This window comes from Saccostrea cucullata, unplaced genomic scaffold (assembly GCF_032062105.1).
Source record: "Saccostrea cucullata isolate Sc308-1 unplaced genomic scaffold, CSIRO_AGI_Scuc_v1 ctg746, whole genome shotgun sequence".
In the NCBI taxonomy this organism is placed as follows: Eukaryota; Metazoa; Mollusca; class Bivalvia; order Ostreida; family Ostreidae; genus Saccostrea; species Saccostrea cuccullata.
The window spans coordinates 197,696-214,076 of NW_026938715.1; the positions used below are offsets into that span (position 1 = coordinate 197,696).

The 16,381-nt window shown below is 33.0% G+C and overlaps 1 protein-coding gene across 1 annotated transcript; it reads right to left on the reverse strand.

Moving 5' to 3' along the window:
* Positions 1-479: 479 nt before the first annotated feature.
* LOC134251054 (haloacid dehalogenase-like hydrolase domain-containing 5) lies at positions 480-15,171 on the reverse strand. The gene is made up of 8 exons (XM_062733419.1): positions 14,997-15,171; positions 11,434-11,643; positions 6,742-6,945; positions 4,890-4,929; positions 4,454-4,628; positions 3,960-4,005; positions 3,694-3,833; positions 480-3,288 (listed from the first exon to the last, which is right to left on the reverse strand). Exons 1-8 carry the CDS (start codon positions 15,108-15,110, stop codon positions 2,928-2,930), a joined length of 1,290 nt encoding a protein of 429 aa, XP_062589403.1. The 5' UTR covers positions 15,111-15,171; the 3' UTR covers positions 480-2,927.
* Between the last annotated feature and the right edge of the window lie 1,210 nt (positions 15,172-16,381).

The window sequence follows — 16,381 nt, forward strand, 5'->3', positions numbered from 1 at the left end:
TTGTAAGTAAACAACAGTGATTTCTGCTCACAAATAGTCCATTGTCTTTGAACATTTTTCCTGTGCAAATTAGGCACGTATCCATGTTCTGAATGAATGAAAGAGTCTCAATATGCGTATCTTTTTTTTTTTATATTTTTTTTCTCTGAGTCCAAAAAACACTTTCTGTTAGTGTTTAGAGCTTCCTTAAGAACTTTTTCACTTTTGATCAGTTAGAACCAGGGCTTTCAATATTTCAGAGGTATATGAGAAAATTCAACCCTCACCATAAGCTGCCATAAGAGGGTATCAGTATTTCACAAACACATCTTGTTTATCTATGAAAAGAAAGGTTGAAAACATCCAGTGCCTACGGATCAAAGATGGAATTTTAATTTGGCCTCGACATCTTGCATTTCCTTGTTCCTCAATATATATTCACCCTTCCATTGCATTTATTGTACTTGTCAAATAATTACAAGCAAAACAACAACACAAGGTATAATAAATCAACATTTTATTCTTCACCAAGTTAATATCCTGATGCAAGTCTTGTGTTCAACAAAGGTAAAATGTTTGGGGGATGACAGAGAGTTCACAGATAACAAAAAGACATATCAATGTAAAATCCAAGCTTAACCAAACACTCAAAACACCCTGCTAACAGACATAACATTTCCTTTTAGACTAATACTGTAGAATTTATGTGCTTGTATTGGTGCATATTTTTGTACTAGCACGGCTCCACTAATCTATGTATTAAGTCTGCCAAATGAATATAAATCTCAAATAATGTGGGAAAAATATTTTGGATTACATATTCAAGACTGCTGAAAAATGTACATATAACTCAATGACATCAAAGTATGGGACACTGTAGTGAGAATCCAATGATAATGAATTTGTGGAGACTTTATGTAACGGGAAAGTTTCAATGTTGCAATTCATTTCTTTACAATTGTCATCTTAGCTTGTTTAATTTTAAGAAAAACTAAATAAAAATCTGTAGAATTAGCTACAAATAGGAAGAAAGTAGGTAAACATAGATATGTGATACATGTATGTGTAGAAGTAAAAAAAAATTCCACTGACAATTCAGCTTCACTGACTGACCTTCTATAGAAAAGTGATTACACAATAAAATACAGTACAGTTGTATATAACTTAACACTAATTAACACTAATAAACTTATTCTGCTACCCTAACCCCTTAACATAATAAATTCTTAACAAGGCTTTATTCACTTGATACAAATGTCAAACTCACTGGGAAATCTGGATTCTTTTTTTAAATTAAATAAAAGAAATAAAAGATAACAAACAAAAAAAATACATGTACATGTACTTATAATTAACAAGAATCATTTATACAAATATTGAAAAGGCATAGTCTGCCAAAAAAAAAGAGAGAGGGAGGGAGAGAGAGAAAATTGACTGATATGATTATATTCAGGAACACAGGGTTTGCAATCAAACAAAAACAATTATAGTTAAAACAGGTAAACTTATGTATCTTGAACATCGACAAGTCAAATACACACTACCTCTGGGTATTTTTCAAAGTGAGTTGGAAAGTCCTGCAGACTTTACAATCTCAACAAATAACTCAAACATCTCAAAAAATATCTCAAACATCTCAAAAGTTTTAAATCATCTTGTCACGTAATGATGTTCGAGCAGATGGATTTTTTAATTACATAATCCAGGTCACCTTGACCTTCACATTAAAAAATCTCCCAAGGTCACAAATACTAAGAAATTGTAATAAATAAGAACTAAACTACACATGGATAATCTCTTAAGTGACTCTACAATACATCTGAGTCACTTTAAATAACAAGTTTCAAATTCTCAACAATTCCGTAGAAGAAAATAAAAACTCCACCTGTTTCTTGATTATTCTGTTAAAGCTCTCACGATTCCATTGTCAGAAAAATCAAAAAATAAAATTGGCACACACATATATTTTGCAAACAGAACTTTTACTCCACATTTAGTAATACATGTAGCTTTATTTTACTACAAGCACTTTTAGTATGGCGCAACAGTAGAAAATATATTCTCTGTAAAAGTATTCCACTTCAATATGGATCAAGTTTGTCAAAATATAAATAGCACTATCTCTTCAATCATTATTAACACTTCCTTTCTTCTCACACAGTTTTTCACATTTGTTTTCTTTTCACAGACAATGGAACAAAGCAAATAAGTTCCCCGATCATTGATTCAGCAGTCAAACATTTAAATAGAATTTTAACATTCCCTTTCTGCTTTTTTGCAATTTCAGCTTTGTATAAGAATTAATTCAGTCTGTCAGTTTGTTCTTTGAAAATTGCACGTTACTCTTCACTTTTTGGCATACACAAGTCAAGCTTACTGCATTGACATTAGTAACCATCTTACATTCTACTTCAAAGTGAAGCTTGTTTCATTTTCTGTTCAAATCTGAACAATATAAATGTCTTGTAGCAATTTGCTATAATTAATAATATTTAATTAATTAAATATGTTAATCATTAATTCGTTAAATATTAAATTTATAAATCACAACACTTCATTTTGCAGATCTAGTGGGGGTCAAATGTATATGCAACACTAAATACCTTTAGAATGCTTTCACATCCACAAAATTAATAAATACATGTAATGTATCACTATTAATGCATGTAAAGAATAATAAAAACAGTACTAAAAAAGAAAAAACAATTTGTTCGAAGCGTAACAAAAAATGATTCTTGTATGAGACCCAGACTCACTTCTATGATAAAGTCATGCATGCTCCTGATTTAAAACTTGTGTGATATTTCTTATAATGGCACTAGGATGAAATTGGTAGATGACAAAAGTAGAGAATGAATTGTGTGGTTAGTTATATAAAAAAAAGTCTTGGAGCAAGCTAAAAATAAAAACAAATAAATCGATTTCTTAACACTTAAATAGCAATATCATCATAAGAATTTCTCTTTTTCAAGTGTGAGTCGTACAGCGTCAAATACATTTTCTGTCGTGTGTTTCGGTTTCACGAGTTCGGGGTCCAGGACGAAGTCTCTGTGGTTACGATGTGATGCCGTGTGGCTGTTGCTGAATATTCCTGTACACACCAGAATGGAGGAACAACTAGTGGAGTAATTGCCCTGCCCTCCTTCCTCGGAAACTAATTCCTCATCATCATCCTCAAATTCAAAGTCGGCCCCGCCCCCTCCAGCAGCCATTTTGCGCTTCATTTTCTTCTGGACTTTGTGGGCCTTTCGCTTTTTCAGGTAACGGTCGTAAACATTGGCACCGTATATATCTGTGTTGGGGTTATCGCTGTAAATGAACCATAAATATTTTTTTTAAAATAATGTCCACACATTTATTATAATAAAAATATCAAATGTTTTAAACCAGCAAATGCTTTTTAAAATAGTTTATGATTGAGATACACAATGTGAAATCACCAATTCTCATGAGGGTTTAATTTTTCGTTGTTTTTGAGTGCAATAAGACTCTAAATTTATATCCCACTTGAAATGTTAAATTTTTATGTATATAAATTATTCAACTCTTCTCCAACTAGGAGATCAAATTTCTAAGAATCAATTTTTCTCCTAATAACTATTTTTCTTCTTAAATTTGAGCCCAAAATATGTGAGTTTATAGTAACTCTTTTCAAAAACATATAGTAACTCTTTTCAAAAACAAAGTTTTAAAAGAAATCTTTAATATTCTTACCCCACACAGTATATAGATTTCAAACTTCTAAATCCCAGTTGCTTTGCATGTTTCCACAGAACGTTGTCTGCATAATGATAAGTAAAAAGACTAGGCTTTCCGAGTAAGGCAGAGTACTTCAGTTCTCTTCCCGTGTATTGCTATGAATGAAGAAGCAAGGTTATTAGTATAACTGTAGTTGAAAATCTCTAATAGTGTCACTGTGGAAACAGTTGATTAAAGTTCCACCAGAGTTAGATAAAGAATGATAAAGATAGCTGTCTTACTTGATATGCAGTTTCCAAAAAGGTCAAAAACATTCCATGGCCAAATCTAGAGAAAGAAGTGTAAATTCCTATTATGATCAAAATTATTTATATATACTTATCTGAAGTTGCAATAATTAATATCTTTCTGCTTTTTACCTCTGCTGTTTCAATAATTAAGGTCAAGGAAATTAAAATACCCATATCAAAATTGTAAAAACAAATTTTCAAAGGAACGCAATCCTGTGTTCAAATATTCCAACAACGGAATCTATTTCTCAGTTCTTGAACAGCCCTGTATAAATACCAGGTACAGTAAAACACCCTTGTAATGAACTGCCAGGTATGGGCAATATTGCTTCATTATAAACTTAATTCGTTATATCTGTTAGCTTTACAATACATTTCAAAATCACGGGAATGAAAATCACCTCACTAAGAGCATCATTTCATTATAAGCGTGTTCACTATAAGTGCATTTTACTGTAAAACACAACTATTACGCTTATTGTTACCTTGGTATAGGAACTTCTGCCATCCAGAACAAGTCCATGTTACAGGCCACTATAGGGAGGTGGGTGGAGGGGAACTCTTTGGGGAGATGAGAGGGCATTCCGTTACAGACCAGCACGTCCACGATAAGCTGTAGCTTGGAGTCCCATTGATTGGGTTCTCCAAATAACACAACCGCTGAAGAAAAAAAAATTGGATTATTATTAATTTATATAGATCTATGAATGAAACATTTATGCATTTATACCCCCGTATTTTTTTCTAATCTTAGTTCTTTAGTTTTTTTTTTATTTTTCATGTCAATGGTAAAATTTTTCATATCAGTTTCATTACCACACACTTTTTTTTAAAATTAAATCATACAACATGCTTTAGACAAGATTTCAGAGTTACTCCCCTTTAAAGCATCAATTACATATAATTAAATATAATTATTACCTTCAATTGGTTTAAAGTTGGCAAATTTAACTGGACAAGGCTGAAATTATAAAATTAAAAAGTCATTGGTTTACAGCATTCACAATATAACTCTGCTTACTAAATGACAAAATCAATATAACAGTGCTGTGCAGGGCTTAACTTCTGCAATTAGGCTTTCAATATGCTAATCCAAGCAAAAATAAACTCCATACAGACTGAAAATCTACACCTCCCTAATTCTTACTGAATAGTGCAACAAAGGGCAATAAATACTGAAATATTAGCAATAATATCAAAAAATTTTTTTTTGTTGAGTGAATTATGTTTGCACTTGAAAAAAAAAATGTCTTGCTAATTTCTGGGGGAAGCCAGAAATGCAATCAAATATGTCGCAGCAATGTTTGACAATAAACATGATGAAGTCTTACAGTGAGATTAACCAAACATAGATGAGCTAATACTGGAGCAATCCAATGAAGAACTTGAATATTTCTCTTGGAGAACAAAGGAGCCCCATTCATTGCAGGAACATCAATTCATATAATCTAAGACTATGTAATATGTTTATTCTTTTCAGTCCTGTTTAGTAAATAGCATATTGATCGCAATAGCTTTTCTCCTTTCCTTGTCCTCAACCATTTTCCTTTTCTTGCAAAAACCTTTTTTCTCCAAGAGAAATTTTAATTAGACAAGGTAATGCAATATGCCCCTTGTGTACATTTGAATGATGAAATATCTAGAAACGTACAATATCCTATAAAAATTTACAGTGAAACTTGTTTAATCCAAATGTTGTGCATTCCGAAGACTTGCTTGATACAATGTAAATTTTAAGTTCATTTCAGAAGTTTCAATTGTGTAAAATTAATGTCTTTTATCATATACCTAATGTGTATCACTGAATTTTACTGCTGATTTTATGCAATCACGTGACATCGTGATCCGAAATTCTGGATCACCACACTGTGGTTCACCACTCTCTGAAACTGATGACGTAGTACACAGAAACATGACGTTATCTTTCTTGCGCGTCAAAAAGTCCCTCGTTATTATGCTTTGTTTTATGGATAAATGTTGTACAATTGATCTCCAAAGTTTTCTTTCGCTATATTTTTCTAGTTATGAGGGGGTATATTCGTATAAGTTCAGGCGCGGATCATCAGATCAAACTCGACGCTTCGCATCTGTTTGAAATTCGATGTGATAAGACCCTTATCAAGTTACTGTTATAATAATATATATTTATTATATACCTAACGTGTATCACTCAATTTTACTGTAGAATTAACGCAATCACGTGACGTCGTGATCCGACTTTTCGGATCACCACACTGTCGTTTTCTGAATCCATATCACCACTCTCTGAAACTGATGACGTATTACGCAAAAACATGACGTTATTATTTTTTTTTGCACGTTAAAAAGTCCATTGTTTTTATGCTTTGTTTTATGGATAAATATTATACAATTGATCTCTTAATTTTTATCTTGCTATATTTAGCTAGTTATAAAGGGGTAAATAATAAATTCATCATTATAACAGTTTCCAAAGAATTTTTACGTTTCAAAAAATTTTGTTATAATAATATATATATCTAGAATGTTGTCTATTCCAGCCAATTTCTTTGGAACCAGTGGTCAAGCCGTAAATCTGGAAATTTTTACATCCATTTTATTTTGCAAACTCGGGTCAAAATGCTGTTGTTTAATTTTTACGTTTCAAAATTTTGCAAATGACCACTGCTTTGTTTACATTTTCTTATTGCTAATTTATTTTAAAGAAAAATATTTTTGCGAATGCAGTGAAAATTTATCTACAGCAAAAATTTCCAGATTTATGGTACACGTTTTGCTGTAATCCACAATTTACCTCCACTTTCCTGTGTGAATGATCCACCATGTCTAAATATGGAAACAGTTCCCTGAGTTGATCTACAGTAGTGATGTTGGTGAAGCCCAGGTCCCGGGCGATGCCCTCGATGGGCCCCTGCCCACAGATCAGGGTGTGCATGTTGTGGAAACGCTTAAACATCTTGAGTGGACTGTGGGACATCACAAGCTGTTCTGTACTAATCTACAAAACAGTCAGAAAATACATTTAATGTCAAATTAAAAAATATTAAAAGATTAAATAATTAAACATTCAATACAACAAATGTACTTAGCTATCAAGACCATGTATATTACCGGTTGGCAAAAAAGTGCATCAATAGCAAACTTTCAATTGTTCAAATCAAACCTCATGATAAATTTACAGAAGAAAAAATACAAATCAAATGAGAGTCAAATTGCACTGTTTACAAACCCTTTCCAACTTGCATAAAAATGTGCTATTTCATGATGCACACATGCCAGCATCATTGATTTAAAAATTCATCTACAATCCAAGAGGCTCATAGGACCTTTTCTTATACACCTTGCTTGGGTCTCTAAGGCCTAGAAGATGAGATTCTGAGATTCACTGACTCATGGATAGGGCACAATTCCACTGCTGGTTTACCACCCCCCACCCCCAACCCCTACCCCCATAAGAGTTGAATGAAGACAACTGTACACAACTACAAATGTCCATAAAGGGGTTTGAGCCAGTGACTGATCTTTACAATTACTGGCCAGGTACCTAATCATTGATCATTTATGCCTCACAATCAAATCAGCCTTTGTTATACTTTTTTTATCAATGGCATAATTTCTTTATTTTTAAATAAAAGAATTATTAAAAGTACAAAAGGAAGATATGTGAATTAATAATATCATGGTACTTAATTTTCATTTAATTCATATTTTACAATATTTAGTTTTTCAGCCAGTGCAAGAAATTGTTAATTGAATAATTGACACTTAAAATTTATAAATATCTAATGGTCATAATTAACATGATAAAGTAATGATCAATATATTATACATCAATGAGCACATGATGAGTAAAACAGGTATTATGTCACATCAACTAAGCTGCCATCATTAACTTGATACAGCATCCTATTAAAGTAATATTGTCAGATATACTATAGTACTAAGTACTAACGTACATTCACTCTAATGATTCACCTATAGGTGTAAACAATGTACCGTATACTATTACTTCATACAGTCATTCATGTAATAGTTAGATCATATTAAGTAAAATTTTAGTGGTTAAGAAGGGGCGGAGGGAGCGAAGCGACCGAGCCCCCTTCTTAACCACTAAAATTTTAGTTAATAATGATCTAACTTACTTAGAACCTATCGCGCTTTTTCATTGGCTAATTAGTCAGCCCGCGGAGATACTGCGCCAAAAAATGGGTTAGAGGTCAGTTGAAAACAATTAGGCCTAAACATGGCAGGTTCTGGTGACGAGAGCGACATTTTTAAGGATGTAGACTTTTTACTCTGTGACTTTTTACCGGATGATGATTCAGATGGTGTTTTATCGCAAAGCCTTGTGAATATTCCCACTCAGCAGCTTTTCAAGGTAGAAAATGAGACCGATCATGTAAGATTTGCATCGCCCGTGTCGGGAGCGGATCTCAAAATTAAGCAAGCTGCCGGGATTCCGAAAAAGACTCGCCAAGCAAATAATTGGGCAGTCCGTTTATGGACAGATTGGGCTAGATTCAGAAATACAAGACCCGAGACATATATGGAAGGTGGTGTTATTTCTGAGAATATATGCGGTCTTTCAAATGAAGCTTTGAACTTTTGGATGCAACGATTCATAATAGAAATTCGCAGAAAGGATGGAACGGCTTACCCCCCTAATACGTTAACTCAGATTGTAGCTGCATTACAGCGGTATCTAAGGAGTAATTGCGATGACAGGCAATTTAATTTTTTTAAAGACGACGATCTTGTTTTTCGGGATTTTAGAAAAACTCTGGATTCACATATGAAAAGCCTGACTAGTCAAGGTATCGGTGTAAATAAGAAGAGGTGTGATCCTGTCACAGAAACGGATGAAATGAGGATGTGGGAGACAGGAGTATTTTCTTTAGAAACAGCGTCAGGATTGAGTAATGCAATTTTTTTCTATAACGGTAAATGTTTCGCATTCCGTGGAATGAGTGATCATAAACAATGTGACGCAGACCAGTTTGAAATCGGATTCGATCATGAAAATTCTCGTAAGTATGTTAAATATACTCCAAGGGTAACAAAAAATGTGCAGGGTGGCTTAAAGCATCGCAGAATTGAGATAACACCTATAAAACATTATGAAGATAAAAACAATCCAAGGTGTCTAGTTATTCTGTATGAAAAATATTTGTCTCTTATTCCACGTGTGGGGCCACTTTACAGAAAACCTTTGGATTCTACCGGACCTCATGGCCCGAAATTCAGCGCCAATAACATTCCCATGAACCAAATGTCACAGATGTTCAAAAAGTTTTTTAGTCAAGCCGGAATTGATACTTCTGATAGGAATATTTCAAATCATTCAGGACGAGTAACGTGCTGTACAAGGCTTTACAATAATGGATTTTCTGACAAGGCTGTTGTGAGTCGAAGTAATCACCGAAGCAACGCGGTTCATACGTACCAAAGAGAACAGTTTAAAATTTTGCAGGATATAAGTAATACGCTTGCGCCACCCGCACCTAGAGATAACGCTATTAAATCGGAACCCGTGTCTACTGTTGTAAAATCTGAATCTGCACCATTTAATAGAGAATCTGTCCCTGCATCGGAACCCACCCCAGCCATTCCATTTGATCCTGAGAACAGTGAAAACAACACACTAACGGTCTTTGTTCCTTCTGGAGTTGACTGTATCAAAATTATAAAAGATGGCAAACACATTTCTCTAAATATTTGAATTCTGAACAAAATATTTGTATTTTCTTCAATAAAATGTTTTTTTCTTCATCATTTACTCTCATGATTTTTTGTTTCACAGCTGGCTGTCAATCAAAATGTCACGTGACTAAAGATTTAGACAAAAAATCTTAACAATTAAGTGATCCACTTAATAGAAAATTTAGCAGCTGCTGATTGGATGAAAAAGCGGGTTAGGTTCTAATCAATAATAAACACAGATTGAGAATTTTCTATTTAGATAATTCTGAAACATGGGTGATGTTTGTTATTGATCAATGAAAAGGGAAGAATATCTGTTTACATAAATGCATGTCTATCATCTGTTGTTTTGTTTTGGACATTTGGATACATGTGATATTATAAATGTCACATTCCACGATTCGGAGCTTGTTTACATCGTATAATTAATTCAAGCTAACATTTGTGTTATCATTATTTTCATAATATTTATGACGTAAATTTTCTCTCTACAGTACTACACACTTTTTTTTAAAAAGGTCAATGCTATAAGTATTTTTCATTAATACATAACGATTCCTGTTTTTGCTAGAAACTCCAGTGTGCATAACCTTGGTATTGCTGATATGGTATAGGACATTTACCTTCACAAGTAGAACTAGAATTATCCTGTTATTTTACTTGTATAAGTACTGACAATCTTTATTCAGGTGCCTTTTTTTACCTAACAATTCTATTTTCAGCAAGTAAGCCAAATTTATATATGCAAGACAGCTAAAATGGCCTAGGTATTCATGTATTTTAATGTCACATCTGACAAAAGAACAATGTCGACAGTTTGTTTGGAGCCTTCATTTCCTTGAAATTTTTTTAGCTGTCAAAAATAATTGTGGCTGTTTAACTTCTACTGAATAACATTTCAGTCCTTATATTTTAAATATTTTGCTGAATAATGATTTTATCTAAAGCTACTAAAATAATTTCATTAGCAAATTTAACATGATTCCATTTTAATTCCTTTAATGAATGATAAAAAAGAATCTTCCTTCACCAATTTTCCTTATAAATACATGTATATATACACTGTGTTGTAATAAATAGGTGTGCGTTTTAAAAATCTGTTGAAAGAAACTAGCTTATAATTCTCTTTGTGAGAATGGTGACTGGTCCACTGCACAGTAACTATTTAGTCTTAGATAAAGATTTTGAAATCTTGTCTTTACATTGATGAAACTGTATGTACACATAATCTTTTCAAATCTAACAATAGCCAAAGTTTTTCGTCTAACTGAATGAAAATGAGGGTAGGGAAAATAACCATCTGGTACACTATCAAGAAAAACATCTGTCTGCCTACCTCTGTAACTTTAAAAATTGGAAATCAATTCAAAACATGACCTATAATTTGGAGGGGGGGGGGGGGGGCAATTTTTACTTCAAATAAGAGGACAAATTTCTTGCCATTAAAAAGTTAAGGTCAAAATTAAAGTTAATTTGACCAATGACCAGCGTTCAGTGGGTCACTGTCAATACATCTCTTTGTCCCCTTTGAAAATATGGCTATGACAAGTATAATCACTTTTCTGAAAATCACCTTGAACTTGTATTGTTAATCTTAGGTCAAGATCTTGAAAAACTCTCTAGTCATAAATACAGGTGTCACTGTCAATACACCTCTCCCTCCCCTTTTCAGGCCATGAAGAAGTAATATTTAATTGTGTGAACTATCTTCTCAATTAAGAAAATATGGCCAGAACTTTTAAATTTATCTCCCCTATCAAAGGGTCATCCCTCCTTAACTCCTCACCTTTATTCCTAAAAGTTCAGAAAGCTCGTCAGCTTTGGTTTGTCTAAATGTGTTCCCTGCATTCGTAACAAATACAACTGGTAGTCGAAACTTCCCCGATTCGTCGGTCAGGAGCTGGAATGCCTCACGGGCTGACGGAAGAATACGCTTTCCTCTCTTGATCACGCCATCAATGTCAAATAAAAATCCGAAATCATGTCCTCTGTTTGACTGAAATATAAACAAAATGAAAATTTAAATAATGTATATTCTACTTATCATGATGCTTATATATGTATTAACTGTATATGGTCAAATACTTCAACTTGTTCAATCTGTACGTTTAAAAAAATTAGTAAATGTTAAGGGGAGACAGGGCACATGTCACATGACTAAAAAGACATATTACGTCATAATCGGTGATGATATACATGTTAAACGGTGTAAAATCAACAGTTCTTGTGTAAATTTATTCTAAATTCTAAATTAAATTGTTTTTTAAACATTTAATTTTAGAAATTATTATTAATAATTTTTTTAAGATCTTGCCATCATTTAGATATTTTGAAGTTGCCGAATCCACTCATTTGTTTCTCTTTACCCTGCAGTCTGACGTCAGTGACGTCATAGACGTAGTGTTTGAATTCTCAGTGCAGCGAGATCAAGTACACACCCGTTGTGATCAGTTTTATTTCTTTATAAACAGGTCACAGTCAATGTATCGTGATAAATTTCTGAAGCAGATTTTTTTAACAGGGCTCTCGATTCTCTATGAACGGCCCCGTTCCCAATGCAAAAAAGGTACCTTTTTTCCCAAAAGAAAGGTGTAAATTTCCCAATTTCCATCCAGAGTAAAATATTAATTAAAAAATAAAAGTCCATCAAAACTAATCGCAAAAAAAAAAAACCCAAACAAAACACATTTGCAAATGAAAGTGAAAATGTACTACTATTTTATCAGTTCGCGCCAAATGCATTCGTAAACTGGTTCGGGGAACCAGGTTATTGTTTTTACAAAAATGTATACAACTATGAGTGCAGAGTATCTTGTTATGTAGTTTCGACAAAAACCATCATTTTGGTTTCAAAAATAGACATTTCATTTAAATATTAGTAAGCTGCACTTAGAAACATACCCGCGCTTTGGCATGTTCAGTCTCGCGCTGTATTGGTAAGCAAAGTTGCCCATGTGATCGAGGAAATTCAGGACTGTGTGACTAGCGACTGTCACGCAGTACGACATATAACCGCAATATCAACACTCAAAGATAGTAATGACAAAGCTAATGTACTTTCATAAATTGCCTACGTTATGACCCATATTTGTTCTGTTTAACTGTTTATTCAAACCAGAGTTAGCATTGATGATAAAATGCTAGAAAAGCAAAATTTGAGGATTTTTTTTTAATGAATTTGTGTTATCCAACTTTTCCCAAAATGACGATAATTTTCCCAATTTGAACGGCCCCGGCCCCAGTCCCAAAAAGTGGTGCGAGAGCCCTGTTTAAATTAATATTTTTTCGTGTTTAGTAGCAAGATTCTCTCTATTTAGATAATTTTGAATGTTTATGTTTTCGTGTGACGTCACAATTGATTTCCCGCACTCGGAAAATACAAACATGAAGCGTTTGTATCATGTTTACGTCTAATTCAACGATGTCCTGTGCGATATTGAGGTAAGCTTCACCCTGTGATATTTATGCAGTAAATAATTACGATGAAGGACTGACATTCAATCATAAATTTAGAAATATTTATTGACAGAATTTTTTCCAAATGAGGTTTTTGTCGCTAAAGCTGCCTTGAAAAATGTAGAAAGTATCCCAACCAAATACTATATAAAATTAGAACAATTGCTTTCAGATAATTTAAACACTATGAATATTCTGAAATATTTGGGTATATAGTGTTATCAATCATATTTATCGTTTGTGCGTAAAAAATTCGCATTATGGACTCCGTTATCATGGTTATGGGCCACTAAACATGAAGTATCTAAACTCCATACAATCTCTAAACAGGGCGGTATTTGTGGGGCGATATCTTTTAAATAAGTCAAGAAATCCCATGACAGGACCGTTTAAAAATGTTTAGAACATATTAAATTAGTAATATAAAAAATACGAAAAAAATTCAGTGACAGGATTTTTTTCAGCTAAAGGTCCTGTTCCTCCTTAAGGAATTTCAAAGCTGACTTCCATTAAAATAACACAACCATATTTGACAGTTGTCATTGATTCTGTACATCAAGTTGAGGAATGTGGTTATCAACATATTAGTTTTTGAATTTGTGAAAAATTAGAAGAGCTTCCAATTTTTTCTCTATTCTTTTTATTTATTCCACGTTTGAATTTAGTAATCATGGTAATAGGCACATAATAGATCATATTTAATCTTCAAAACTTAGAAAGCAACAATATCATTTTTCTTATCATTTATTGTTAATTAGAACAATTAATGGTTGAAAGCTATAAAATGCCGAAAAGCAATTTCACACTCCTGAACCTAGTACACTGGTGGCATTTAGTAGTGATACATCATATATGAGGCCTATGTGTACATTATAATATTTATATTTAAAAACAGTGCAGGTCTAACATTCTGAAATGCAAGCTAGCTGTCATATGATATGTTAATTTCTTTGAATTTAAGAATTTGATATAGTTCACCTGGTACATGTGGTACAAACAATGAATCACAGTTTCAACATGTACAAGGATCTAGTTATATAAGTATACAAACACCCAAAAGGTTCTGATAACATCACTGAAACTCAGGTTAATTCATCCTACCCCAAAAACATAGTGTGGTCAGTATATATACCTCTAGTTACCATGGTTACTTTCCATGGCCCTATTAACCGCGGAAATGAGGGGGTTAATTTTGCCAATATATTATAGAATACTATAGATGAGACACGACATTTAGATTTTGAGCATGTTGAGTTGACATGGTTACCAGTTAACATGGTGGCCGGATGGGGGCCGGGTGTTTATAGTATGTATTCTAGATTAGTAGATGCCAGAATTTTTTTTTAAACATACAGTAAGAAGTGTCAAGTCATACTCCTAATGTCTATCTATTCATGCTCCTTGCACTATTTGTAAATAAAAAAGAAAAATACCCAAGAGTTGATGATGCAATAATTTTTATCATGCATGAGTGATGATGCAATCAATCCCCAACAAGAAAATGCAGATGAACAGTATACAAAATGTAAACAAAGTTAAACAAACCTCGTTTGTAAAACTATGGTAAACTTTAAAATTTTCAAAATTATACAAGGTTTGAAGTCCGAAGGTCGCGACGCAAAATAACATAATAACCGTTTTAATTCATTTTAAAAGACAGTTGTTGTTTGCACGTCGGAAAAAGATGTCTAAAAGTGGTCTACTACTGAAGTTTTTCATTTAAAAAGAAAATAAATACTTAATTTATGAACACGACGGTAAATATTTTAGCTTTTTTTAAACATCATTATTATTATTCCGGAAATCAGCTGTTTTTTAAGGTCAAGTAAAGTTTGAGTTTTTCAAACCTGTTTTTCAATGAAATTTAATGTAAAGAATTAAAAATAAACCTACCTTATGATTAATATGTCTTCTAAACATTCGCTTACATATATTAGTCGACACTTTTCCACTTAGTAAATCGCCTAGATTTAGAGATTTTACTAAAATTCTTCCACTGAACGCCATTTCAGCTCAACACCAAACCGTGGTCGACCTTCACCTCGATGTAGGTGTGTTGCTATTTCGCCAATGAAAATCCACTGACGTCACAACTGAACTGATCACGTACACTTCCTAGACGAACGAAAAACAAAATGCGCCGAAAACCGCTCTAGATGTTGAAGAATAGATGTACATAACACTGTTTCAGGCGTATTTTGTTTATTACTATGATTACTCAAGTTTGATAATTTATAAAATTCTAAATATATTTCTCAAAACTTCGCAGCTGTGATTCAAGATCGGATTAAATTAATTTAAGCCATTTTGAAAATCAATTTAAGGCACTTTGAAAAAAAATTAAAGTGCGTTAAAGTTGGGACAAAATCAATGCACAGTGAAAATGTTTTTCAAAACATATTTCTATATCAATACGTCATGTACATTTTAAGCATATTAACACAATTGGTATATGACATACTTGAGTTAATTAACATAAAAATATATGGAGAAAAAAATGAAATAAGCTTTCCGGCGCGAAAAAAGAAAAAGAAAAAGCTAGTAATTAAAGAATTATAAGAGTCTCAAGGACCATGTCGCTGATCTAAGCCGCCGTTTACAAAACACGGACAGGTCACGGAATCACGGATGCACGGAAATATAGAAAATAGTACAAATCACGGATTGTTTTTTGCACGGAAAAAATACATTAAAAAAATCCGTGAGATCTATAAATAAAAATAAAACAAGTATCGGGAGAAAATGTTACAATATTTAATAACAAAGATTTATATGATAAACTTAGTCTTACAATTACATTTGATGGTTTTAGACTTTCTAATTTGTTTTTCACTAAGTGTTGTATGACATCGTGGATAAACCACTGGCGACACTTAGTGCAATTAAACATGAATCCATGTTCAGGCATTCTGCACGTGCAGAACAACTTCATATCAAATGTAAACTCTATTGACTGTTGGCGTTTACACGGAGATGACGGAAACTTACGGAAAATTCCGTCAGTGATACATTTCATTAAATGGGGCCTCATTGCTTCAGTGTGGAAATGAGTATTCTCTGGAAGTCCACCGAAACATATCTCTTAACTGCATTTGCAATGGCATACAGTCCACAGTCGTTGCCATTTTTCTGGACATCAGAATTCATAAAGTGGACTGTAATGTTTTCCTCTGGAGAATGCATTATATTAGCAATGCTTTTAATTGCGCTATCATAAAGTTTAACGCAAGATGCAAATTTTACATTCATAGTTGTAAACATTATCCAATGTTGACCAC

Bases quoted from the DNA above. Each gene is read 5' to 3' on its own strand.
- LOC134251054 (XM_062733419.1), bottom strand. From the start codon at position 15,110: ATGGCGTTCAGTGGAAGAATTTTAGTAAAATCTCTAAATCTAGGCGAT. The intron at 6,946-11,433 runs GTGAGGAGTTAA...ACTGTTTTGTAG, and splicing joins CTGAACTTTTAGGAATAAAG to ATTAGTACAGAACAGCTTGT. The intron at 4,006-4,453 runs GTAACAATAAGC...TTCTTTCTCTAG, and splicing joins GCAGAAGTTCCTATACCAAG to ATTTGGCCATGGAATGTTTT.